Source organism: Bombina bombina, chromosome 6, assembly GCF_027579735.1.
Source record: "Bombina bombina isolate aBomBom1 chromosome 6, aBomBom1.pri, whole genome shotgun sequence".
Classification (NCBI taxonomy): Eukaryota; Metazoa; Chordata; class Amphibia; order Anura; family Bombinatoridae; genus Bombina; species Bombina bombina.
In genome coordinates this window covers 395150925-395176711 of record NC_069504.1, presented here as the reverse complement: position 1 = coordinate 395176711, position 25787 = coordinate 395150925, and the positions used below count along the sequence as shown (strand labels likewise).

Genomic DNA, 25787 nt, shown 5'->3' with positions numbered 1-25787 from the left:
ACAAGTTATGGATGACGCCGTGGACCGGACACACCAATGTTGGAGAAAAAGTTATCGCTCTCACACTAACCCGCCGCACATGCAAAAAGCAGAACTTACAATATCATGCACGCATTCACATATTCCCCCATAGAAGTTAATGGAACAAAAACAAGTGGAAAAAACACCCAACTTGCTAGTAATACGAGTGCAATTTAACCTGCATGCAAACGATCCTGAAAAACATAATTTATGTAAGAACTTACCTGATAAATTCATTTCTTTCATATTAGCAAGAGTCCATGAGCTAGTGACGTATGGGATATACATTCCTACCAGGAGGGGCAAAGTTTCCCAAACCTCAAAATGCCTATAAATACACCCCTCACCACACCCACAAATCAGTTTAACGAATAGCCAAGAAGTGGGGTGATAAAAAAAGTGCGAAAGCATATAAAATAAGGAATTGGAATAGTTGTGCTTTATACAAAAAAATCATAACCACCAAAAAGGGTGGGCCTCATGGACTCTTGCTAATATGAAAGAAATGAATTTATCAGGTAAGTTCTTACATAAATTATGTTTTCTTTCATGTAATTAGCAAGAGTCCATGAGCTAGTGACGTATGGGATAATGACTACCCAAGATGTGGATCTTTCCACGCAAGAGTCACTAGAGAGGGAGGGATAAAATAAAGACAGCCAATTCCTGCTGAAAATAATCCACACCCAAAATAAAGTTTAATGAAAACATAAGCAGAAGATTCAAACTGAAACCGCTGCCTGAAGTACTTTTCTACCAAAAACTGCTTCAGAAGAAGAAAACACATCAAAATGGTAGAATTTAGTAAAAGTATGCAAAGAGGACCAAGTTGCTGCTTTGCAAATCTGATCAACCGAAGCCTCATTCCTAAACGCCCAGGAAGTAGAAACTGACCTAGTAGAATGAGCTGTAATCCTTTGAGGCGGAGTTTTACCTGACTCGACATAAGCATGGTGAATTAAGGATTTCAACCAAGATGCCAAAGAAATGGCAGAAGCTTTCTGACCTTTTCTAGAACCGGAAAAGATGACAAATAGACTAGAAGTCTTTCGGAAAGACTTAGTAGCCTCAACATAATATTTCAAAGCTCTAACAACATCCAAAGAATGCAACGATTTCTCCTTAGAATTCTTAGGATTAGGACATAATGAAGGAACCACAATTTCTCTACTAATGTTGTTGGAATTGATTTGTGGGTGTGGTGAGGGGTGTATTTATAGGCATTTTGAGGTTTGGGAAACTTTGCCCCTCCTGGTAGGAATGTATATCCCATACGTCACTAGCTCATGGACTCTTGCTAATTACATGAAAGAAACCCTATATCGCTTATGCCCAAACGTTTGTGCTCCACTCGTAATCTAGCCCTAAATGTGCATAGGTGCAGTTCAATCTGAAACTGAAGCATTTTAGAAGCAAAAATGCTTCTAATAATAGTTAGAAATGTTTTTCTGTGGCATAAGCACATATCCTTTGAGGGCCTGTGCACCAGTATTTAAACACCACATCTTCTTAGAGAATCAGCTGTAGCTGGTATGACACAAATTACGTTTTCAGAAGCAATACACACCACCACCAGCTCTCTGAACAGGCATGAATACAGAGGTGCATGGGGCCCTCACAAAACAGGAATAACGTTTATTAGAAGCATTTTTGCTCATGGAAATCTATTGCAAAACCTATTATATTTCAAATTGAAAATGTACCCATGCACATTTATATTTTGACCTTTCTATCCCTTTAAACACATATTTCCCTTTTACCTCAGAGATACCACTCCCCCACCATACAAAACATTTACTGATTAATTGTACAAAGGCCAGCTTATTTTAAAATGCCTGCTGATCTTTTGACAAATGATTAATAAAGCACCAGCAACTTGTATTTTATTTTAAAATATTTGAAGAAACAAAGGAAAGAAATGGATTGATATAAACAAGCAGAACAGATCAATAAAGCTTTAACCGAGAAACTATAAGAATTATTTCAATACTATAAATATAAAGAATACACTTAAGGGGACAGTCTACTCCAAAATGTTATTGTTAAGAAAGATAGATAATCCCTTTATTACCCATTACCCAGTTTTGCACAACCAACACAGTTATATTAATATACTTTTTACCTCTGTGATTACATTGTATCTAAGCCTCTGCAAACTGCCCCCTTATTTCAGTTATTTTGACAGACTTGCAATTTAGCCAATCAGTGCACTCCACAGAGTAAGCACAATGTTATCTATATGGCCCATATGAACTAGCGCTGTATAGCTGTGGAAAAACTGTCAAAATGAACTGAGATAATAGGCAGCTTTCAAGGGCTTAGACATTAGCATATGAGCCTACATTGATTTAGCTTTCAACAAAGCACATTTAATTATAAAAGTAAATTGGAAAGTTGTTTAAAATTGCATGCCCTATCTGACTCATGAAGGTTTTATTTTGACTAGACTGTCCCTTTAACCAAAAAAATAAATATAGGTATGCAAGCATAATGGTAGTATTAGGTACACAGAAAACAAAACGTGAAAAAGGGTGCAATCTCATACATACCAAGCATGACTGCATCCACAGCTCCACCTTGACAAAACTCTATCATAATCTAAAAAAAAAACAAAATAAAAATTAGAACAGAGATTACTGGGATAAACAGTTAAATTCACTTACAATAAAACTGATCACAACTGTAACCACAAACAAATTTGATAAACGCAGACATAGCTGAACACAAGAAAAAAGAAAAAAAAGAAACCAAAGGGGAATTACAATGTGCAAAAACATAATTTATGTAAGAACTTACCTGATAAATTCATTTCTTTCATATTAGCAAGAGTCCATGAGCTAGTGACGTATGGGATATACATTCCTACCAGGAGGGGCAAAGTTTCCCAAACCTTAAAATGTCTATAAATACACCCCTCACCACACCCACAATTCAGTTTAACGAATAGCCAAGAAGTGGGGTGATAAGAAAGGAGCGAAAGCATCAAAAATAAGGAATTGGAATAATTGTGCTTTATACAAAAAAATCATAACCACCACAAAAAGGGTGGGCCTCATGGACTCTTGCTAATATGAAAGAAATGAATTTATCAGGTAAATTCTTACATAAATTATGTTTTCTTTCATGTAATTAGTCCATGAGCTAGTGACGTATGGGATAGCAGATACCCAAGATGTGGAACTTCCACGCAAGAGTCACTAGAGAGGGAGGAATAAAATAAAGACAGCCAATTCCGCTGAAAAATTAATCCACAACCCAAATCAAAAGTTTCAATTTTTATAATGAAAAAAACTGAAATTATAAGCAGAAGAATCAAACTGAAACAGCTGCCTGAAGTACTATTCTGCCAAAAACTGCTTCTGAAGAAGAGAAAACATCAAAATGGTAGAATTTAGTAAAAGTATGCAAAGAAGACCAAGTCGTTGCTTTGCAAATCTGATCAACAGAAGCTTCATTCTTAAAAGCCCAGGAAGTAGAAACTGACCTAGTAGAATGAGCCGTAATCCTCTGAGGCGGGGATTAACCCGACTCCAAATAAGCATGATGAATCAAAAGCTTTAACCAAGATGCCAAAGAAATGGCAGAAGCCTTCTGACCTTTCCTAAAACCAGAAAAGATAACAAATAGACTAGAAGTCTTTCTGAAATCTGAGTAGCTTCAACATAATATTTCAAAACTCTTACCACATCCAAAGAATGTAAGAATCTTTCCAAATAATTTTTAGGATTAGGACACAAGGAAGGAACACTAATTCCTCTACTAATGTTGTTAGAATTCACAACTTTAGGTAAAAATTGAAATGAGGACAGCAAAACCACCTTATCCTGATGAAAAAAGGAGACTCACAAGAGATATCTAAAAGGAACAATACTTTCCATGAAAGTAATTTTAATGTCCAAAGAAAGCATATGCTCAAACGGAAGAGCCTGTAAAGCCCTCAGAACCAAATTAAGACTCCAAGGAGGAGAAATTGGCTTAATGACAGGCTTGATACGAACCAAAGCCTGAACAAAACAATGAATAACAGAAAGATTAGCAAATTTTTCTGTGAAAACAGCACAGAAAAAGCAGAGATTTGTCCTTTCAAGGAACTTGCAGACAAAAACCCTTATCCAAACCATCCTGAAGAAACTATAAAATCCTAGGAATTCTAAAAGAATGCCAAGAGAATTTATAAGAAGAGCATCATGAGATGTAAATCTTCCAAACTCAAAAATAAATCTTACTAGACACAAATTTACGAGCCTGCAACATAGTATTAATCACTGAGTCAGAGAAACTTCTATGACTAAGTACTAAGCGTTAAATTTCCATACCATCAAATTAATAATTTGAATTCCTGATGGAAAAAAACGAATGTTAAGATATAAGGTCTGGCATTAATGGAAGTGACCAAGATTGGCTACTGGACATCCGAACAAGAACCATATACCAAAACCTGTGCGGCCATGCTGGAGCCACCAGCAACACAAAAGATTGCTCTCTGATGATTTTGAAAATCACTCTAAAAAGAAGAACCAGAGGCGAAAAAATATAGGCAGATTGATAACTCCAAGGAAGTGTCAATGCATACACTGCTTCCGCCTGAGGATCCCTGGACCTGAATAGGCCCCTGGGAGGTTCCTTGTTTAGATGAGATGCCATCAGATCTATTTCTGGAAGCCCTCACATCTGAACAATTTGAAAAAAAACACATCTGGGTAAAGAGACCATTCTCCCGGATGTAAAGCTTGATTGACAGAGATAATCCGCTTCCCAATTGTCTATACCTGGGAAATGAACCGCAGAAATTAGACAGGAGCTGGATTTAGCCCAAGCAAGTATCTGAGATACTTCTTTCACAGCCTAAGGACTGAGAGTCCCACCCTGATGATTGACATACGCCACAGTTGTGACATTGTCTGTCTGAAAAACAATAAACGTCTCTTTCTTCAAAAAGAAGCCAAAAACTGAAGAACTCTGAGAAATGCACGGAGTTCCAAAATATCAAATGGTAATCTCGCCTCCTGAGATTTCCAAACCCCTTGTGCTGACAGAGATCCCCAGACAGCCTCCCAACCTAAAAGACTCGCATCTGTAGTGATCATGGTCCAGGTTGAATGAACCGAAGAGACCCGTAGAACTATATGATGGTGATCTAACCACCAAGTCAAAGATAGTTTAACATTGGGATTCAAAGATATAAAAAGTGATATCCTAAAATCCCTGCACCATTAATTCAGCATAAAAAACTGGAAAGGTTTCCTATAAAAATGAGCAAAGGGAATCGAATCCAATGCTGCAGCCATGAAACCTAAAACTTCCATGCATATAGCAACTGAAGGAAATAATAGAGACTGAAGGTTCCGACAAACGGAACCCAATAAAATTATCACTTGACTGTTAGAGACAAAGACATTGACACAATCTATCTGGAAAGCTAAAAAAGGTGACCCTTGTCTGAGGAATCAAGGAGCTTTTGATAAAAAGATCCTCTAACCATGTCTTGAAGAAACAACAAAAGTTGAATCGTATGAGATTCCACAGAACGAAAAGACTTAGCCAGTACCACGAGACCGTCCAAATAAGGAAACACTGAGAACATTGAAAAGCAACAAATTGGTAATACTTGTCAAAAAAAAGAGAATCTCAGAAAATTAAAATAATCTAAATGAAAACAGAAAATGAAGATATGCATTTATTGTATCTATTGTAAACAAATAATGCCCTCACTGACCAAAAGGCAGAATAGACCATATAAACACCATTCTAAAAGATGGTACACTTATATGACAATTCAAAAAGATTTTCTATCTTTGGGACAATGAATAGTTTTGAATAAACCCCCAAACCCTGTTCCTAAAATGGAACTGGTATAAATACCCCAGAAAATTCCAGGTCTGAGCAGCGCCTTGAGCCCCAACGGGTGACCAGCCGCGCTTCACAAGTACCCAATACATACAGGTCTGAAACTCACTTCAGGAAAGTGTGAGCCTTACTGGAATAGCTGGAATATGTGAGAGAAAAAGACTTCTCACAGGCGGTTTTACTCTGAATCCTATTCTGTACCCAAATCTAAGAAGTTTGGACCGAATCGAACCAAACAAATTTTAAAAAAAGTCTTTACCTGCCCCTTACCAGCTAAGCTGGAATAAGAACCTCACCTACATGCAAATTTGGGGAGCTGACTTTGATTTTTTAAATGGCTTAAATTGAATGAAGAAAACTTCCAATTATAAACATGTTACTTGGGGAAGAATTAGGATTCCGTTCCTTAGTAAGAACAAAAACTAATATAAGCTTAAGATTTAGTCTTAGAACTCAATCTTGAAGCCCAGAGTAACAGTAAAAGAATTGAATCAAATTGTGAACCAAATAATTGATTACCTTGGAAAAAAAGAAATATGGAATTTAGAAATCAAATTAGCATTCCAAGATTGAAGTCACAAAGTTCTTCTAGCTAAAAAAGCTAAAGACATAGATTAAACCTCATTTGCGAAAATATCAAAAAAATGACGACACAAATTAAATTATTAGCATGTTGATCAACTTAACAATGCTAAACAAATCATAATCCGATACTTGTTGCACTAAAGTATCCAACCAGAAAGTTGAAGCAGTTGCAACATCAGCCAAATAAATTACAGGTCTAAGAAAAGTACCTGAAAATAAATAATTTTCCTTAAATAAGATACAAGTTTCCCATCTGAAGGAAAAAAATAAATACTATTTGCTATAGGAATAGTAGTATGTTTAGCAAGAGTAGAGATAGCCCCATTAACTAGGGGGATCTTTCCTCAAAACTTAAAACTAACTGCCGGCAAAGGATACAATTTAAAAACCTTAAAGAAGGAATAAAAGAAAACATCTAAAACAGTGGACTTGAGTTAGTTATTAGTACAGCTCCACTCTGTGGCTCTGCTCACATTGATTATAGACTTTCCTCTTTACTCCTCTGTGTACCACTGCTTCCTAGCAATCAAGTAAGTACCCAAGTATACTTTACACAACCTTGTCACACATTAAATTATCTCATTTTCCATTTTTATACTTTTCAGTGGCGATATTCTCTAACTGAACCTGTATGATTTATGAACTTTTTTTTTGTCAGCCCTATAGCCACAAAGAGCATGATATTCCTTTGCATTGGAGCCTCTCTGAGAGTCATATCTCCACATAAAGACATCTGTGAGACTAGTGCTTAGACTCCTGACCCTGTATTTCCTGATAGTCATATAATGCACCCAAGAGACCTCAGATCAGACCACATAGCCCTGCAGACCCACTGTCTCAGACCGAAATTATGCATCAGATCAGATACCCTGGCCCTGCGCCGATTATGAAAACAACATTGACCCTGCACCTTATATCTTTTATATCAAATCAAAATAAATCAGAAAAAGTATTTTTTGAAACTGTGTTTCTTTAATATTGTGTAACTGTAAGTAGTGTAAATATTTCCCATTCCAATGTTCTTCACATACGGTATTTTTAAATAAATATATATATATATATATATATATATATATATATATATATATATATATATATATATATATACATACACATTTTCCTGTGACGTTTAATTTTTTATCCAGTTGAAATCAAGGCCGTTAGGGAACCAGGACTTTAGCTAAATCACCCTATTTATCGATAGAGCCTGAACAAGTTATTTAATTTTCTTCTGAAGTGTAAGCACCCCTAGATACTGACAGAGAGCAGGTGGGACCGCTCTCTATGATATTCATATCTTAGAGCAGTTACATGGGAGGAGCGAGGCACGGCAAAACTGAGGTTTTATATCACTCATATTTTATTTTTATAAAAAAGAATAAAAGAAATGAAAAAAAACTTAGCGACTTCCATCCAGTGCTCGACTCGTAATCTAGCACCATATATTTAACCCTGAGAAGGGGTAAAGCACAAATATAAGACCTGCTTGGGAGCTGCAAGCATTGCAGCTCTCAAGGACGACACAGCGGGCAAGCCAATCATGAGCAGCAGTTCCACGTAGCCACCAATCACCAGCTTTTTCAAACGTCAATGCTCCAATACTTGTCCATCTAAGCTTTTCTATGAGCTTAATAAGACATTAATTTAAATTTTTCATTTATGCATCAGAAAATCTTAAAGTGAATGTAAATTTTGATGCTAAAGCGCCCGGTTTTTAAAAATTGGATTAAAAACAGAGGCACTTTAATTCATCAAAATGTACATGTGAAAAAATACCTTTTAATCTTGACAGTCGCTCCAGCTTCCTCCGCCCGTCGCAAAGCCTCTTCCTGGGTCTAAAATGAGGAATCCGGCTTCCTCCAATCACGGTGTTGAATCAGATCGGAGGAAGCTGGAGCGGCTGTCAAGTTTAAAAGGTATTTTTTCATAACACAAGTGAAATGTACATTTTGATGAATTAAAGAGCCCCTGTTTTTAATCGAATTTTTAAAAACCGGGCACTTTAGCATCAAAATTTACATTACACTTTAAGATTAGATTATACATCAGAAGAAAGAAAGTGTGTATTAAAGACTTGTAAATGTGGTTTATAACCACAGCCAGAATCTCATTTTTACATTTAAATGTTACAAATGTTCCATCTATAGAGCACAATCCATGAAGCGGGAACTAAACCTTTTAAAAAGAAACCTTTATGTCCTAATGTGTGAACAATCCCTTAAAGATTGCACACCAGATACAGAAAACAAAGGAAATTTCTACTACTTTATAAGTTAGATCATTCTTACTTGGTATAATATACTAAAAAAAGATTAGGAAGAATTTCTATAATTATGTATATGAATATCAGAATAAATCAAGTAATGCAATTAAAAGTATTTGATATATGTTATTGGTACATTTGAAACACAATGAGTCAAGCTACTTTTTCACACCCTGAAACAAATCTTAATATCTGTTTACAGTTAATTAAGGTTAAGAAGTGGAAAGACACTTCATGCTTCCGGGATGAAGTGGTTTTCCAAAATTATGTGTTGGATGCTCAGCAAATGTGCATTTTATGGTTAGAATGCCACCTTATTGGCTCTGTGTTTGAACACGTAGCTTGCTGGAATATGTATGTTCTGTATTAACACAAGGAACGTTAAGTCGTTGACACATTGGAATGTTGATTTTACCTGCAATAAGTTTTTCATTTGGAACTACAGTCCAGCAGGTATCTATACTTATGCCCAAGATTATGTCTTCTTGAAAGCTGTCAAAATGAATCACTACACACAACTTGGATGTGCATCAAACCCTTTGAGGCGTGTTATTTAACCCCTTAGTTACCAGAAATTTCAGAAAAGACCTTGCCCAAAATACCAGGGAATTTTTTTATTTTTATTTTTTTTTAAAAAACAGAAATAGTCTTGTTTGTTTTTTGCTTTTTTTTTACCTGTAAAAACGATATATATATTTTAAAGTAGATAACCCAAGGTATTGATCTATGCCCATTTTGGTATATGCCACCATTTCAACGCCAAATGCGATTATATAAATAAATAAATAAATAAATAAATAGTTAACTTTTCCCCAAACTTTAGGTTTCTAAATAAAAATATTTACATACCTCTTGTGCAATCAAGACACAAATATCAGGCATACATGGCTTTCCCATTGGTTTTTGGTAGTTAGAAGGCTGTTAATTGCAGCTGAGCACCACACTTCTATTATCAGCAGTGAAGGGGTTAATCAGGTAGCTTAGCTTCATTTTAGCTGTAGTGTAGAGATTACCCTTCCACCCGACACCTCATATCCCCTGTTCCCTAACTGACCCCACCCCCAAACAGCTCTCTTCCCTCCCTCACCCCCCACTAGTCACCACCATCTTAGGTACTGGCAGACAGTCTGCCAGTATACAGTTTAGGTGTTTTTATAATAACCCGTAACCCTCCCACCTCCCTGATCCTCCCCATATAGCTCTCTAACCATCTCCCACTAATGGTGGCCATATTTAGTTATATGTTTTAGTTATTTTATTTTTTATTATTTTTATTTTTCTGTAGTGTAGTGGTCCTTACACCTCCCCCCACCCCAGTGATCGTTAGTTAGGGCCTCCCATCCACTTTTTTATGTAGTGTATCTTTCCATCCCTACCTCTCCCTTAAAACATTTTTCTGTAGCATAGGGCCCCATCCCACTCCCTCCTCCTCTGTGCCGCTCACCTACCTTCCCTCCCACACCTCCGACCAACACAAGAAGCTGATCACAGTGTCATTGTCTCTAACGATCAAGCATCTACCTTTATATGGAACTGGAGCACTTATCGTGCTCTGGTTCCATATGTCAGCAGATGCCTGGGAGTGCAGGAACTCCAGCTCTTGGCTGTAACTTTATAGCCCAGACTGCGGGAGCTTCCTGCAGTTCCAATGTATATATAAGTTATGCGGTACGATGAGCTTTGTAACGCATGACCTATATATACGTCCTATTGGGTAAAGGAGTTAAAGGGATATGAAACCCACATTTTTTCTTTTCTGATTCAGACAGAGTATGCAATTATTTTTTTTTAAACCAAAAATTTTTATTGACACAAACTTACAGGAAGTAAAACAATGCCTTTGAATATTACATAAATAAGTCATCAGTAAGTGGATACAACAAACATGTAGGTATATTATAGGAATGGAGAATGGAAATAGGCATAAAATAAAGGGTCTCTTTTCGATAGGGAGTCTAGAAGAGAAGCGTGTCAAATAGCTGTGTCTGCTGTTAGTGGTGTAATGATAATTGCATCTATAGATTAATGAAGTTGAGATAAACGGAATAAGTGAGAAATGAGGGCGTGGAGGAGAGAAGAAGGGGGAAGAGAGAAAGAAAAAGGGAGAGGAGGGGGGAGAAGGAAATGCTTTAATAGGGAGGCTTGGGACTTGTGTCCCACTTTGGGAATTTCATAACCCATGGGGACCAAATCTCGTGGAAGGAGTCAACCTTGTCTAGGACTTTGTACGAGTACTGTTCCATTTGTCCGACAAAGTGTACAGTGGAAATTACTTGTGAAAGGGAGGGCGACCTTTCCTCTTTCCAAGCTCTGGCGAGAGTGAGTTTTGTGGCCATGAGGATATAGATTGTAAGGGCCTCCCCCAGAGTATGCAATTTTAAACAACTTTCTAATTTACTTATATTCTCAATATTTCTTTGTTGTATTGGTTTCTTTTGTTGAAAAGACGGGACATATGCTTAGGAGCTGGGCCATTTCTGGAGCACTATATAGCAGTCGTGCAAGAATGTTATCCATCTGTAAGACCACTAGGTGGCAGCACTATATTCTGCCATGTAGTGCTCCAGATGGCTACCTGGCTATCTCTTCAACACAGAATATCATGAGAACAAACTAAATTTGATAATGGAAGTAATTACAAAACTTTTTTAAATGGTATGCTCTGTCTGAATCACAATTATTTTTTGGGGGGTTTCATATTCCTTAAAAAAAACAAAAAAAAACACTGATTATTTACCAAGGTGAACATCTATACAAACAATTTCCACATATATGGAGTATAGCTCCTTAGCTGATGAGTTGAAAGTCCAGCACAGACTATTGTATTGTAAAGGCATTATTACATTTGTAAATGGTGATTTTGGTTATCTATACCTTTTATGAGGTTTCCATGCAAAATATATACTATATATATATATACAAACACACACACATATACATACACACACCATCAATTTAATAAACTATTGACATTAAAATTAATTTATTTCGAGCCTAGTAATTGTTAGGACCCCTTGTTTAATTTTTGTAAAAAAAAAAAATTAATAGAAGAACTTGCTTAAGACAGTACCCAATCTGTGCCTCTTGTTGCTTCCGTGCTCTGCTGTACAGGATGTCTGCAGATTACAATGTGCAAGAGACTGGGTATTGTCAGAACTTCGGTTCATCCACACTTAGATTTAACAGTTTTGTGGCCTGCTTCCTCCAGATAACAGTTTGCTCCTTGAAAGGAAGTATTGCAATTTTATTCCATCTCTACTTTAAAAAAAAAAAAAGAAGAGACAACCTCAAATATTTAACCTGCATTTGAAGCCTTCCCTGGGGATCTTGATAATTTACTAAACGTTAAAACACTTAGACAAATGACAACAGCTTTCAGTTCAGCTCAGCTATCCATTCCTAGATCCGGACAATAGACTTAAATAATGCAAAACCAGATCATTTTAATGTAGTGTAGGACTCAGCAGGACTACTTCTTTTCACACTGTATGGTGTAACTTTTTCCTTTGATCAGCTTAAAAAAAAAAATAGAACAGTAACAAGTTTAAGATAAAAAAAAGTTAATTTTACCTCTTAAAATGTGTGGTTTTAAAAGGCAAACAATGCACAACTTAAAAAGTTATTTTTACAATGAATACCTTAAATGGACAGTATTGTCAAAATTAAACTTTCATGATTCAGATAGTGCATGCAACTTTAAACAACTTTCCAATTCACTTTTATCATCAAATTTGCTTTGTTCTCATGGTATTCTTAGTTGAAAGCTAAACCTTGATTGGCTCATATACTAATTTCTAAGACTTTGAAGGCTGCCTCTTATCTCAAAGCATATGAACGTTTTTCACTGCTAGAGGGTGTTAGTTCATGTGTGCCATATAGATAACATTGTGCTAACGCCTGTGGAGTTACTTACTCCAATATATATATTTTTTATGCTCCAATATGCCCTGTTATTGTGCTTTGTTGTATATTATTTTTGGGCATAGTTGAGCCCTTTTTTTCTAACACTGCTTCTACAACTGGTATAGATTAGATTTCTAAAGCTGATCTCCACAGCAGTTAGGGAGAATTTTAATGCACACATTTGCAGGAGAACTGCAGTCCGCTATAGGAGAAAAGAAAAGATAAATTAAGTAGAATTAATGAGGCGTACTAGGAATTAACTCATTTTTGGCGCACCTGTGCTTCAAGGAGAACGGGAACAGAATAAGAGAATTTTGCAGTCGATGTTGCCCAATTTTAGGTGCATTTTTGAATGATAAATAGGGGCATTTATTTGTGTGTGCCCCTTTTTAAGAGCAAATATAGGAGAATAGCAATGTTAAATCTTGACCTTAAGATCATAAAGTCCAGTAGAAGGCATAACGAGACTAACATATAGTCTGGATAGTTCAAAGATGGGTATGAAAATCGTGTGCTTCGCAACATATATGCTACAGTTAACTCCAGGCTGTCGGACATATTTTTGATCCCCTTACTCCATACTACAATTTACAAGACCGCTCCAGGCTCCCTTACCCACTAACATCCACGTTTATCAGTAGAGTGAGCCTAGAGTCAAGACAAGGTTACCTATATAGATGGCACATTCCTATGCCAGCACTTCTTAGCAACGGAACAGTAGCAGTATCCTAGAGGTGTCTCCAGGAGCTCTGATCCTTTGCCCTTCGCAATGCTGCCAGCCACATAAGAACAAGTGTCATCGGCATTTGCAAACCGGCTAGTCTCTGAGGCACATGGAGTCCAGACATCAGGAGCAATCTCAACGGATCACAATGGACAATAGGTGAGTGAAAAGATCAAAAAAAAAAAAAAAAAGACCCATCAGATCGCCAGTGTCACCCCCAGAACATCAGGTAGGCATTTGCACTTTCTCCACTTTCATTTGTCTAGTAATCTGTTTACTTAACCGCACCCCTATGTTAGACACTGATCCTTTTTAACTGCAATACTTGACAACTGGCGACACATATGGGGCTTGAGTGACACCAATTACTCCATTATTGGGCATTATTGACAGTAGGATATCTGGCACTCTCTCTTTTACTTGCTTGCACTCCTTCAATTGGCAAGAAGATGAAGGACTGATCTCTTTCTCCAATTCACCAGCCATTCCTAGATTAGACTTCGTTGAAGTTGCCCGGGGCTTGAGCTAGGTTAGGAAGGAAAATTTGATAATAGGAGTAAATTAGAAATTTGCTTAGATTCACATGCTATATCTGAATTATGAAAGAAAAAAATTTGGTTTCATAACCCTTTAAGTATGCGTTGCTCAATTTTATTAAAATGGTCAATGAGCAATGTTTCAATACTTACAGTAAGTTCAGTTCGCTGCTTGAAAAAGTTATAAGCTCTCAACAAACTTAGGCATTTGCAATTAAATCTCAAAGCTCTCCTTACTCCCAGAGATGCATATAATAAGTAGCATAGTTAGCAGTCCAAACACAACTGTGTAAAGCTGCAGAAGTTATCAGTGTCTATGCACTATTTACCGGGGGGTGGGGGGAGCCTCTCAAAACTCCAGAATGGCTAGCAAAGGTAGAATTCCCAATAATATACTATTTGAATCCGCTTGATCTGTAGACTTTAGATATCAGGGTGAATTAGAAGATAATTTGTGATCCACTCAGAGCAATCGATATTGCAACCATTTAAGGTGCTGCCTAGAGACACACCCTCTGCCCAACATTTTTGTTGATAGTGGGGAACCTCATCAGAGAAACATGCTGGTGGGTCAAATGCTTTTAAAACTCTCCTCTTCCGCTGCTCTACATTAAAATGACTACTGCATTAGTTAAACTGTGTCCAGACATAAATAATGTCGCATTTGGGAGCCACAAACTTTGCAGCTCTTGAGCAGGACACAATTTGGCACTCAGCAAAAAGTGGAGGTTGCACAAGGCTTGTGGGAATTTACCTTTGTGTTTAACCTCACTGTGTGGGTGAAACACATATTAAGCATGAGTCATTTTTGCATTAGAATGCTGCTTTAAAATAAACGTTCTCTCTAAAGTTTGCCTAGACCAGGTCTCGACAAACCTAGGGTCCAATTTTACTGATCACAGATTACTGTGCCTAAATCAGGGTTTTAATGATCAGAGAAACCACTTTAATACTAGATTGAGAGTTCAATCGCCATGCCATCAAATTTATAGTTTTGAGGTCTTTATGAATATGTGACCTTGAGAAAGAAGGTCCCACCTGAGAGGAAGACGTCATGGCAGACTGGAGGACATTTGGACTGGATCCGCATTCCTGTTTGATCCTAGATATGTCACCCTGGATAGCAAAACAAAAAGGAGGATTGATGTTAAATTAGACTGAACAACCAAAGACTCACTAAGGCATCTATGACAGTTGCATGTGGATCCAATAACGAGATCTTCCACAATATTGGGGTAGCGTGTAATTCAAGAGAGATGCCATGAGATCTATTTCTGGCATGTCCCAACATGCCAAAATCTGGTTAAATACCTCCTGATTCAGTGACCATTCACCAGGGTGAAAGTACTGATGGCTAAGAAAGTCCGCTTCACAATTGTCTACACCCGCAATGTAGATTGCTGAAATCATGCAATGATTGTGTTCTGCCCAGGTTATAATGCAGGCTACCTCGTTCATTGCTAAGGCACTTTAAGTTCTGCCTTGGTAATTGATGTAAACCACAGCAGTGACATTGTCTGATTTAAACTTCAAGATTGGCAAGCCCTAGAGAGCTTTGAAGTTCATGGAGAATTCCTGGATGTTGATAGGTAGCCTCACTGAGGAGACCAAACTCCCTGTGTTCTCCATGACCCCCAGACTGCACCCCAACTAATCAGGCTGGTGTCTGTGGATGGCTGGAGGAAGGAGGCCACCTAAATAAGAGATTGGTGAGTCTGTCACCATGACAGGGACAGCCTTGTTTGAAGTCTAGGGATATATGCTGAGACAGATCTTTGTAATTTCCGTTCCACTACTGCAACATTCACAGCTGTAGAGGACATAGATGGAATATGGTAAATGGAATGGCATCTGAAGCCACTACTATGAGAACTACCACTTCCATGCATTGAAGGACTGAAGGAAGAGAAGTGAGTTGGGAGAAGAACACATGCCTTTCCGCAACTGGAGCCTGTGCTGATCAATAAAAGACCATTTCATTGACACTGAATTTATTCTGTGACCCAGGAAAGAAACCGTGGTCTGAGGAATCTTTTAAAGGTTGTAAGGTTGAGTCTTCAACCGTGAATGCGAAGGAACTGAAGAACTTTGCTTTTATGTCCTTGCCATTTGGAGAGAGGGTGTCTATACCATAATGTTGTCTAGAAATTGAGCTACTGCAATCCCATGAGCTCTTACTACCAACATTAGTGCTCCAAGAACCTTTGTGAAGATTCTGGGAAGCTTCAAGGTCTATTATACATAGAATACAAAAAATGAGAGGGCGCTAATATCCAGGAAAATCAACACACTTAATCTGTGGATACTATAGTGTAAAAATTACGAGAGATAAGGTATATAAAAGTTTTACTTCAATAAATCACAGTAAAAAACAACAAGGGACGTCTCCCTAAATGAAATATATATAACTTACATATATCATAAACAGTGCAAGTTTATTAAAATACAAAAAATAATAATCAAAGAAAAAATATAATATAAATGAATGAATCTTGCTAGAATACCACCCTAAGCAAAAAAGGTAAAGAAAAAGGTATATGACCTATAATGAAAATACATAAAATTCATAAAAACTGTAGCTCCAAATGTCCGTTATTATGGTAAAAATGATATTGTCCGTAAAAATCCAATCTAAGATAAAGTTGATGTTCAAGGATATAGTTGATATAATAACTAAAATGTTAGTTGATACTTTTCGTTATTTTCTATGAAAAGCTGGATATATTGCAACTATGTTGCTGAAAAAAAGGTAATGCGGTGCTTAGGACAAAATGTATGATCCACCTTATGTCAGGAGTGTATAAAAACACTTACGTGTGTACATTTAGAACAGTATGTTCCAAGTAAGCCAAAAACAATGTCAGAATTAGCACTCCGAGGCACCTTGCCAGACCACCTAGAGTGTGGTATAATCTGTATGACACTGCTCACCTTTATAAAGTAAATATTAGCGGTCGCTTCACAGTGTAATAGGACAGCCTCAGTTCGTAACTGAACTTCCACACTTGCCGCTTGTATGATCTCCGATGTCAGCGTCCCGCTGGAGGACCGCCACTCCTTCCGTCTCTTAGAATGATTAGGAGCCCGGCAATGATAGAAATAACTTAACCTGCGGAAACCCGCACTTAGCGTATGACACGCGCGGGTAAAGGACTAGGTACCTTGTATGAATTGTTCTTGCAGGACAAACAACTTCTTTCCTTCTACAAGTTTCACCCAACGTAGGGCTTTATCAAGATATACATGCCAAAGCGGCTCTGGCCTTTAAAGGATTTTGTAGGACATAAGAAAGGAGAAATGTTTCCCGGAGGAGGACATGACGAAATGCCAATGTGGTACCCTTGGGAGATGGTGTTTAGTACCCAAGGATCCTGAAACTATGCTTCTCAGGTTCTCTGAAAAAGGTTCAATCTGATTACCTCCATGCACATTTAGAGTTCTTAAAGTGCTTGGAGAAACCAGGTTTTCATAAGGACTTGGCGTTGTCTGACTTTTGAGTCACTGTGGAGGAAGATATGCGAGTCTTAGACTGATGAAAGGAGAATAGGTTATCAGCAGTGACTGCTACAATACCAGCACCCAGCCCATGTTTAAACAAAATCTTTCTTTGAAGCGGAAGGAAAACAAGTCAACTTTAGGATACCATGTCAGCAGACCAAGGTGTAGATTTATTAAGCAGCGGATGTTGCTTTCTACCCACAAAGTTTCCAGCTCACTGCAAACTTAAGTTAAGAAGCAGCGGTCATAAGACTGCCGCTCTTTAACTCGTCCACCGGGATGATTTACACCCCCTGCTAGCGGCCGATTGGGTGCGAATGTGCAGGGGGCGGCATTGCACAAGAAAGCGCATGCTGTCGACATTTAGCGATGCCGAGCGGATTCGCTCTGCATTTGTTAAATATACCCCCTTGGCTTGAGCACTAAAGCTATTCTAGACAAAACAGTAATTGCAGCACTCTTCACATAATGAGTCATCTCAATCGCTGCATCACAAATACTAGCAATACTTAATTTCTTCTATGGAAGCTTCCTCAGTAAGGTGGTCAGAAATATTGTCACACCACACTGCAGTAGACAGATGTTTAGCTGCCTTAAATAATTTATCAATCTTCTTAAATAGATTTTTGTTTTTTTTTGCAGTAGAAGGATTACCAATTCCCCTCTCTTCATCAGGGTATCAACACTGGTTGTTCCTGATGTATATGCCCGATAGAAGTATAAGTCATGTAAAGGATCTGCTCTGCCCCTTGAAAGTGTCTGCTGACCTGATCGCGGTCATGCCTCCACCAGTTAAGCACAATCGCATAGTGGATACAATTCTTTCAATTTAGGAGACAGGTCAGAAGAACTACCTTGGGGATAACCCAGATGAGTTATGATTCCCAGACAACTCTGCTGTAGGAGCAGCACAAACAGGAACACAAAGAGTTAACCCTCCTCAGGGCAACATAGAAATAATGGCAAAAAGTTAAACTAAAGCCCCTAGAAGGGTTTGAGAAAAAGTGGGTACTGTTGCTTTAAACAGAAAAAAAAGCACTTTAACCCCTTAATGACTGGACCATTTTTCAATTTTCTTACCCTTAATGACAATGGCTATTTTTACATTTCTGTAGTGTTTGCGTTTAGCTGTAATTTTCCTCTTACTCGTTTACTGTACCCACACATATTATATACCGTTTCTAAAGATACCATTATTTTCATCATATCTTATAATTTACTAAAAAAAAAAAATGATAAAATATGAGGAAAAAATGGAAAAAACACACTTTTTCTAACTTTGACCCCCAAAATCTGTTACACATCTACAATCACCAAAAAACACCCATGCTAAATAGTTTATAAATTTTGTCCTGAGTTTAGAAATACCCAATGTTTACACATTCTTTGCTTTTTTGCAATTTATGGGGCAATAAATACAAGTAGCACTTTGCTATTTCCAAACCACTTTTTTTCAAAATTAGCGCTAGTTACTTTGGAACCCTGATATCTGTCAGGAATACCTGAATATCCCTTGACATGTATATATTTTGTTTTAGAAGACATCCCAAAGTATAGATCTAGGCCCATTTTGGTATATTTCATGCCAACATTTCACCGCCAAATGCGATAAAAAAATAAAAAAAAGTTCACTTTTTCACAAATTTTGTCACAAACTTTAGGTTTCCCACTGAAATTATTTACAAACAGCTTCTGCAATTATGGCACAAATGGTTGCAAATGCTTCTCTGGGATCCCCTTTGTTCAGAAATAGCAGACTTATATGGCTTTGGCGTTGCATTTTGGTAATTAGAAGGCCGCTAAATGCTGCTGCGCACCACACGCGAATTATGCCCAGCAGTGAAGGGGTTAAATTAGGTAGCTTGTAGGGAGCTTGCAGGGTTAATTTTAGAGATCAGCCTCCCACCTGACACATCCCACCCCCTGATCCCTCCCAAACAGCTCTCTTCCCTACCCCACCCCACAATTGTTCCCGCCATCTTAAGTACTGGCAGAAAGTCTGCCAGTACTAAAAAGAGTTAAATAAAAGTTTTTTGTTTTTTTTTAAATAAAAATAATAAAATATTTTAGTTGTGATGGACCCCTGCCTTAGCACCAACCTCCCTGATCCCCCCCTCCAGCTCTCTAACCCTCTCCCCTACCTAATTAACACCATCTTGGGTACTGGCAGCTGTCTGCCAGTACCCAGTTTGGCCCCACAAACCAAAGAATTAAAATTTTATTTATAACTTTTATTTTGAATTATTTCTGTAGTGTAGCAGCCCCCCCACAATACCCCCACCCCCTCCCAGATCCTCTTATATGTAAAGAAAAAATATTAACTTTTTTTTCCCCTTCCTTACTTCATTGGTGTCAGTGTGGCTAATGTGTGCACGTGCACGCGTGCGACCGCCCGTGCATGCGCGCACACGCTCCCTCCTCCCACCCAGACAACGGTACCATCGGCACAATTACTACCGGTGCAGAGAGAGCCACAGAGTGGCTCTCTCTGCATCGGAGTCTTGTAAAGGGGTATTGCAGGATGCCTCCATATCGAGGCATCACTGCAATACCCTCAGAGCTGCTGGAAGTGATTGTGATCACTTCCAGCACTCTGTTAGACAACTGACGTACCAGGTACGTCTATTGTCATTAACAGTTAGTTTAAGGGGTTAAATACAAAAAAAAAATACAGTTTTAGATAAGGAGTTAAATTACACAAATGTAGCCTAACTCTGTATACAAAAGTGCTTACAACTCATAAGGGTACAAGAGACAGCAATGCTGCATATAGACAAAATTGCCACCGCTCTGTGTAGAGAAAGCACGCTATTTTGGTGCCAAAAATTTATCCCTCAGCTCCTAGGAGAAGATTTAGTATAAAAATAAAAATGTTATCCCCAAAGATGCTAAAAAAAAAACTTGGATCGCATAGGGAAATGCTACAGTGAAGGACCGGGGCATTAATATTTGCTAAAGCCGACAATGATATATTTAAAAACACAGTACCTGTGATAATGGTGCAGAGTACTTACCTGTCAGCACTTTAGTCTACTGAGCTCATATTAGCTGCAGAAGACTGTTTTCATTAGATGGGCCCATCCAGGCAGTGCAAGCAAAGTGCCAAGGAACTGGTAAGATTTTAAGGAGCAGCACACTGAAGACCATAGGACTGGTGGGCATGATGGGAGAAGATAATCACTGGCTGGATAAAACTCCCGTCTTCCCATCTGCCCATGCAGGTTCTCCATGGGGCAAAATGGGTCTCAGACAAAGTGTAGATCAGCACATCAGAATTCATCTCACTCCTTGCTGGAGGCAAAAAATTGAGGTATTATGGGAAAGTATGTGAAAGTTCTGCTATGTTGGGTATTGTTGCCTTATCAAAGTGGATGCAGTTTAGTCCCACATGTGATAGTTTGTGGACTCACACCATCTTTTGAAAGAAAACAGAATTTATGTTTACCTGATAAATTACTTTCTCCAACGGTGTGTCCGGTCCACGGCGTCATCCTTACTTGTGGGATATTCTCTTCCCCAACAGGAAATGGCAAAGAGCCCAGCAAAGCTGGTCACATGATCCCTCCTAGGCTCCGCCTACCCCAGTCATTCGACCGACGTTAAGGAGGAATATTTGCATAGGAGAAACCATATGATACCGTGGTGACTGTAGTTAAAGAAAATAAATCATCAGACCTGATTAAAAAACCAGGGCGGGCCGTGGACCGGACACACCGTTGGAGAAAGTAATTTATCAGGTAAACATAAATTCTGTTTTCTCCAACATAGGTGTGTCCGGTCCACGGCGTCATCCTTACTTGTGGGAACCAATACCAAAGCTTTAGGACACGGATGAAGGGAGGGAGCAAATCAGGTCACCTAAATGGAAGGCACCACGGCTTGCAAAACCTTTCTCCCAAAAATAGCCTCAGAAGAAGCAAAAGTATCAAACTTGTAAAATTTGGTAAAAGTGTGCAGTGAAGACCAAGTCGCTGCCCTACATATCTGATCAACAGAAGCCTCGTTCTTGAAGGCCCATGTGGAAGCCACAGCCCTAGTGGAATGAGCTGTGATTCTTTCAGGAGGCTGCCGTCCGGCAGTCTCGTAAGCCAATCTGATGATGCTTTTAATCCAAAAAGAGAGAGAGGTAGAAGTTGCTTTTTGACCTCTCCTGTTACCAGAATAAACAACAAACAAGGAAGATGTTTGTCTAAAATCCTTTGTAGCATCTAAATAGAATTTTAGAGCGCGAACAACATCCAAATTGTGCAACAAACGTTCCTTCTTCGAAACTGGTTTCGGACCCAAAGAAGGCACGACTATCTCCTGGTTAATGTTTTTGTTAGAAACAACTTTTGGAAGAAAACCAGGTTTAGTACGTAAAACCACCTTATCTGCATGGAACACCAGATAAGGAGGAGAACACTGCAGAGCAGATAATTCTGAAACTCTTCTAGCGGAAGAAATTGCAGCCAAAAACAAAACTTTCCAAGATAATAACTTAATATCAACGGAATGTAAGGGTTCAAACGGAACCCCCTGAAGAACTGAAAGAACTAAGTTGAGACTCCAAGGAGGAGTCAAAGGTTTGTAAACAGGCTTGATTCTAACCAGAGCCTGAACAAAGGCTTGAACATCTGGCACAGCTGCCAGCTCTTTGTGAAGTAACACAGACAAGGCAGAAATCTGTCCCTTCAAGGAACTTGCAGATAATCCTTTCTCCAATCCTTCTTGAAGAAAGGATAGAATCCTAGGAATCTTTACCTTGTCCCAAGGGAATCCTTTAGATTCACACCAACAGATATATTTTTTCCATATTTTGTGGTAAATTTTTCTAGTTACAGGCTTTCTGGCCTGAACAAGAGTATCAATAACAGAATCTGAGAACCCTCGCTTTGATAAGATCAAGCGTTCAATCTCCAAGCAGTCAGCTGGAGTAGGACCAGATTCGGATGTTCGAACGGACCTTGAACAAGAAGGTCTCGTCTCAAAGGTAGCTTCCATGGTGAAGCCGATGACATATTCACCAGATCTGCCTACCAAGTCCTGCGTGGTTACGCAGGAGCTATCAAGATCACCTACGCCCTCTCCTGATTGATCCTGGCTACCAGCCTGGGGATGAGAGGAAACGGCGGGAATACATAAGCTAGGTTGAAGGTCCAAGGTGCTACTAGTGCATCTACTAGAGTCGCCTTGGGATCCCTGGATCTGGACCCGTAGCAAGGAACCTTGAAGTTCTGACGAGAGGCCATCAGATCCATGTCTGGAATGCCCCACAGTTGAGTGATTTGGGCAAAGATTTTCCGGATGGAGTTCCCACACCCCCGGATGCAATGTCTGACGAATCAGAAAATCCGCTTCCCAAGTTTCCACTCCTGGGATGTGGATTGCAGACAAGTGGCAGGAGCGAGTCTCCGCCCATTGAATGATTTTGGTCACTTCTTCCATCGCCAGGGAACTCCTTGTTCCCCCCTGATGGTTGATGTACGCAACAGTCGTCATGTTGTCTGATTGAAACCGTATGAACTTGGCCCTCGCTAGCTGAGGCCAAGCCTTGAGAGCATTGAATATCGCTCTCAGTTCCAGAATATTTATCGGTAGAAGAGATTCTTCCCGAGACCAAAGACCCTGAGCTTTCAGGGATCCCCAGACCGCGCCCCAGCCCATCAGACTGGCGTCGGTCGTGACAATGACCCACTCTGGTCTGCGGGAGGTCACCCCTAGCGACAGGTTGTCCAGGGACAGCCACCAACGGAGTGAGTCTCTGGTCCTCTGATTTACTTGTATCTTCGGAGACAAGTCTGTATAGTCCCCATTCCACTGACTGAGCATACACAATTAAAATGGTCTTAGATGAATGCGCGCAAAAGGAACTATGTCCATTGCCGCTACCATCAAACCTATCACTTCCATGCACTGTGCTATGGAAGGAAGAGGAACGGAAGGAAGTATCCGACAAGAGTTTAGAAGTTTTGTTTTTCTGGTCTCTGTCAGAAAAATCCTCATTTCTAAGGAGTCTATTATTGTTCCCAAGAAGGGAACTCTTTTCCACGTTCACTTACCATCCGTGAGATCTGAGAAAGGCCAGGACTATGTCCGTGTGAGCCTTTGCTTGAGGAAGGGACGGCGCTTGAATCAGAATGTCGTCCAAGTAAGGTACTACAGCAATGCCCCTTGGTCTTAGCACCGCCAGAAGGGACCCTAGTACCTTTGTGAAAATCCTTGGAACAGTGGCTAATCCGAAAGGAAGCGCCACGAACTGGTAATGCTTGTCCAGGAATGCGAACCTTAGGAACCGATGATGTTCCTTGTGGACAGGAATATGTAGATACGCATCCTTTAAATCCACCGTGGTCAAGAATTGACCTTTCTGGATGGAAGGATTGTTCGAATGGTTTCCATTTTGGACGATGGAACCTTGAGAAACTTGTTTAGGATCTTGAGATCTAAGATTGGTCTGAACGTTCCCTCTTTTTTGGGAACTACGAACAGATTGGAGTAGAACCCCATCCCTCGTTCTTTTAATGGAACAGGATGAATCACTTCCAGAAGATAACCTTGGAAGACTATTTCTAGCGCCCAAGGATCCAGAACATCTCTTGCCCAAGCCTGAGTGAAGAGAGAGAGTCTGCCCCCCACCAAATCCGGTCCCGGATCGGGGGCCCGCATCTCATGCTGTCTTGGGAGCAGTGGCAGGTTTCTTGGCCTGCTTTCCTTTGTTCCAGCCTTGCCTTGGTCTCCAGGCTGGATTGGCTTGAGAAGTATTACCCTCCTGCTTAGAGGACGTAGCACTTGGGGCTGGTCCGCTTCTGTGAAAGGGACGAAAATTAGGTTTATTTTTGGCCTTGAAAAACCTATTCTGAGGAAGGGCGTGGCCCTTGCCCCAAGTGATATCAGAGATAAACTCTTTCAAGTCAGGGCCAAACAGTGTTTTCCCCTTGAAAGGAATGTCAAACAATTTGTTCTTGGAAGACGCATCCGCTGACCAAGATTTTAACCAAAGCGCTCCTTAAAATAACGGAACCGGAGCCGTTTTTATATTTAACCCCTTTACAGTCCCTGGAATCTGCTTTGCTGAGACCCAACCAAGCCCAAAGGGGAATACGATACCAAATAATGCCTTCAGAAAGACTTTTCTATGTATCAGAGCTCCACACACATGCAGCTGCATGTCATGCTGTTCTCAAAAACAAGTGCGCCATACCGGCGCGAAAATGAGGCTCTGACATGATTAGGGAAAGCCCCAATAGAATAAAGTGTCTAAAACAGTGCCTGCCGATATTATTTTACAAAAAATACCCAGATTAAATGATTCCTCAAGGCTAAATATGTGTAAATATGATCGATTTAGCCCAGAAAATGTCTACAGTCTTAATAAGCCCTTGTGAAGCCCTTATTTACTGTGTGAATAAAAATGGCTTACCGGATCCCATAGGGAAAATGACAGCTTCCAGCATTACATCGTCTTGTTAGAATGTGTCATACCTCAAGCAGCAAAAGACTGCTCACTGTTCCCCCAACTGAAGTTAATTCCTCTCAACAGTCCTGTGTGGAACAGCCATGGATTTTAGTAACGGTTGCTAAAATCATTTTCCTCATACAAACAGAAATCTTCATCTCTTTTCTGTTTCAGAGTAAATAGTACATACCAGCACTATTTTAAAATAACAAACTCTTGATTGAATAATAAAAACTACAGTTAAACACTAAAAAACTCTAAGCCATCTCCGTGGAGATGTTGCCTGTACAACGGCAAAGAGAATGACTGGGGTAGGCGGAGCCTAGGAGGGATCATGTGACCAGCTTTGCTGGGCTCTTTGCCATTTCCTGTTGGGGAAGAGAATATCCCACAAGTAAGGATGACGCCGTGGACCGGACACACCTATGTTGGAGAAAAGACATGAGACAGCCAAACACAACAAATGTCTTTTCTTTCATACATTATTTATGTGCTTAAATGGAGCACATATTAAAAACATAATTTATGCTTACCTGATAAATTTATTTCTCTTGTAGTGTGTTCAGTCCACGGGTCATCCATTACTTATGGGATATATTCTCCCTCCCAACAGGAAGTTGCAAGAGGATCACCCAAGCAGAGCTGCTATATAGCTCCTCCCCTCACATGTCATATCCAGTCATTCGACCGAAACAAGACGAGAAAGGAGAAACTATAGGGTGCAGTGGTGACTGGAGTTATAATTTAAAATTTAGAATCTGCCTCAAAAAGACAGGGCGGGCCGTGGACTGAACACACTACAAGAGAAATAAATTTATCAGGTAAGCATAAATTATGTTTTCTCTTGTTAAGTGTGTTCAGTCCACGGGTCATCCATTACTTATGGGATACCAATACCAAAGCTAAAGTACACGGATGAAGGGAGGGACAAGGCAGGAACATTAAACAGAAGGAACCACTGCCTGTAGAACC

General features: G+C 39.3%; 1 protein-coding gene across 1 annotated transcript in view; it reads right to left on the bottom strand.

Moving 5' to 3' along the window:
- Nucleotides 1–25787, bottom strand: part of STK10 (serine/threonine kinase 10) — a 493300-nt gene that overhangs the window by 304811 nt on the left and 162702 nt on the right. The window contains exon 3 of the mRNA XM_053717126.1: nt 2571–2619. Within this exon, the coding sequence (XP_053573101.1) occupies nt 2571–2619 (49 nt within the window). The remainder of the gene's footprint in view (nt 1–2570; nt 2620–25787) is intronic.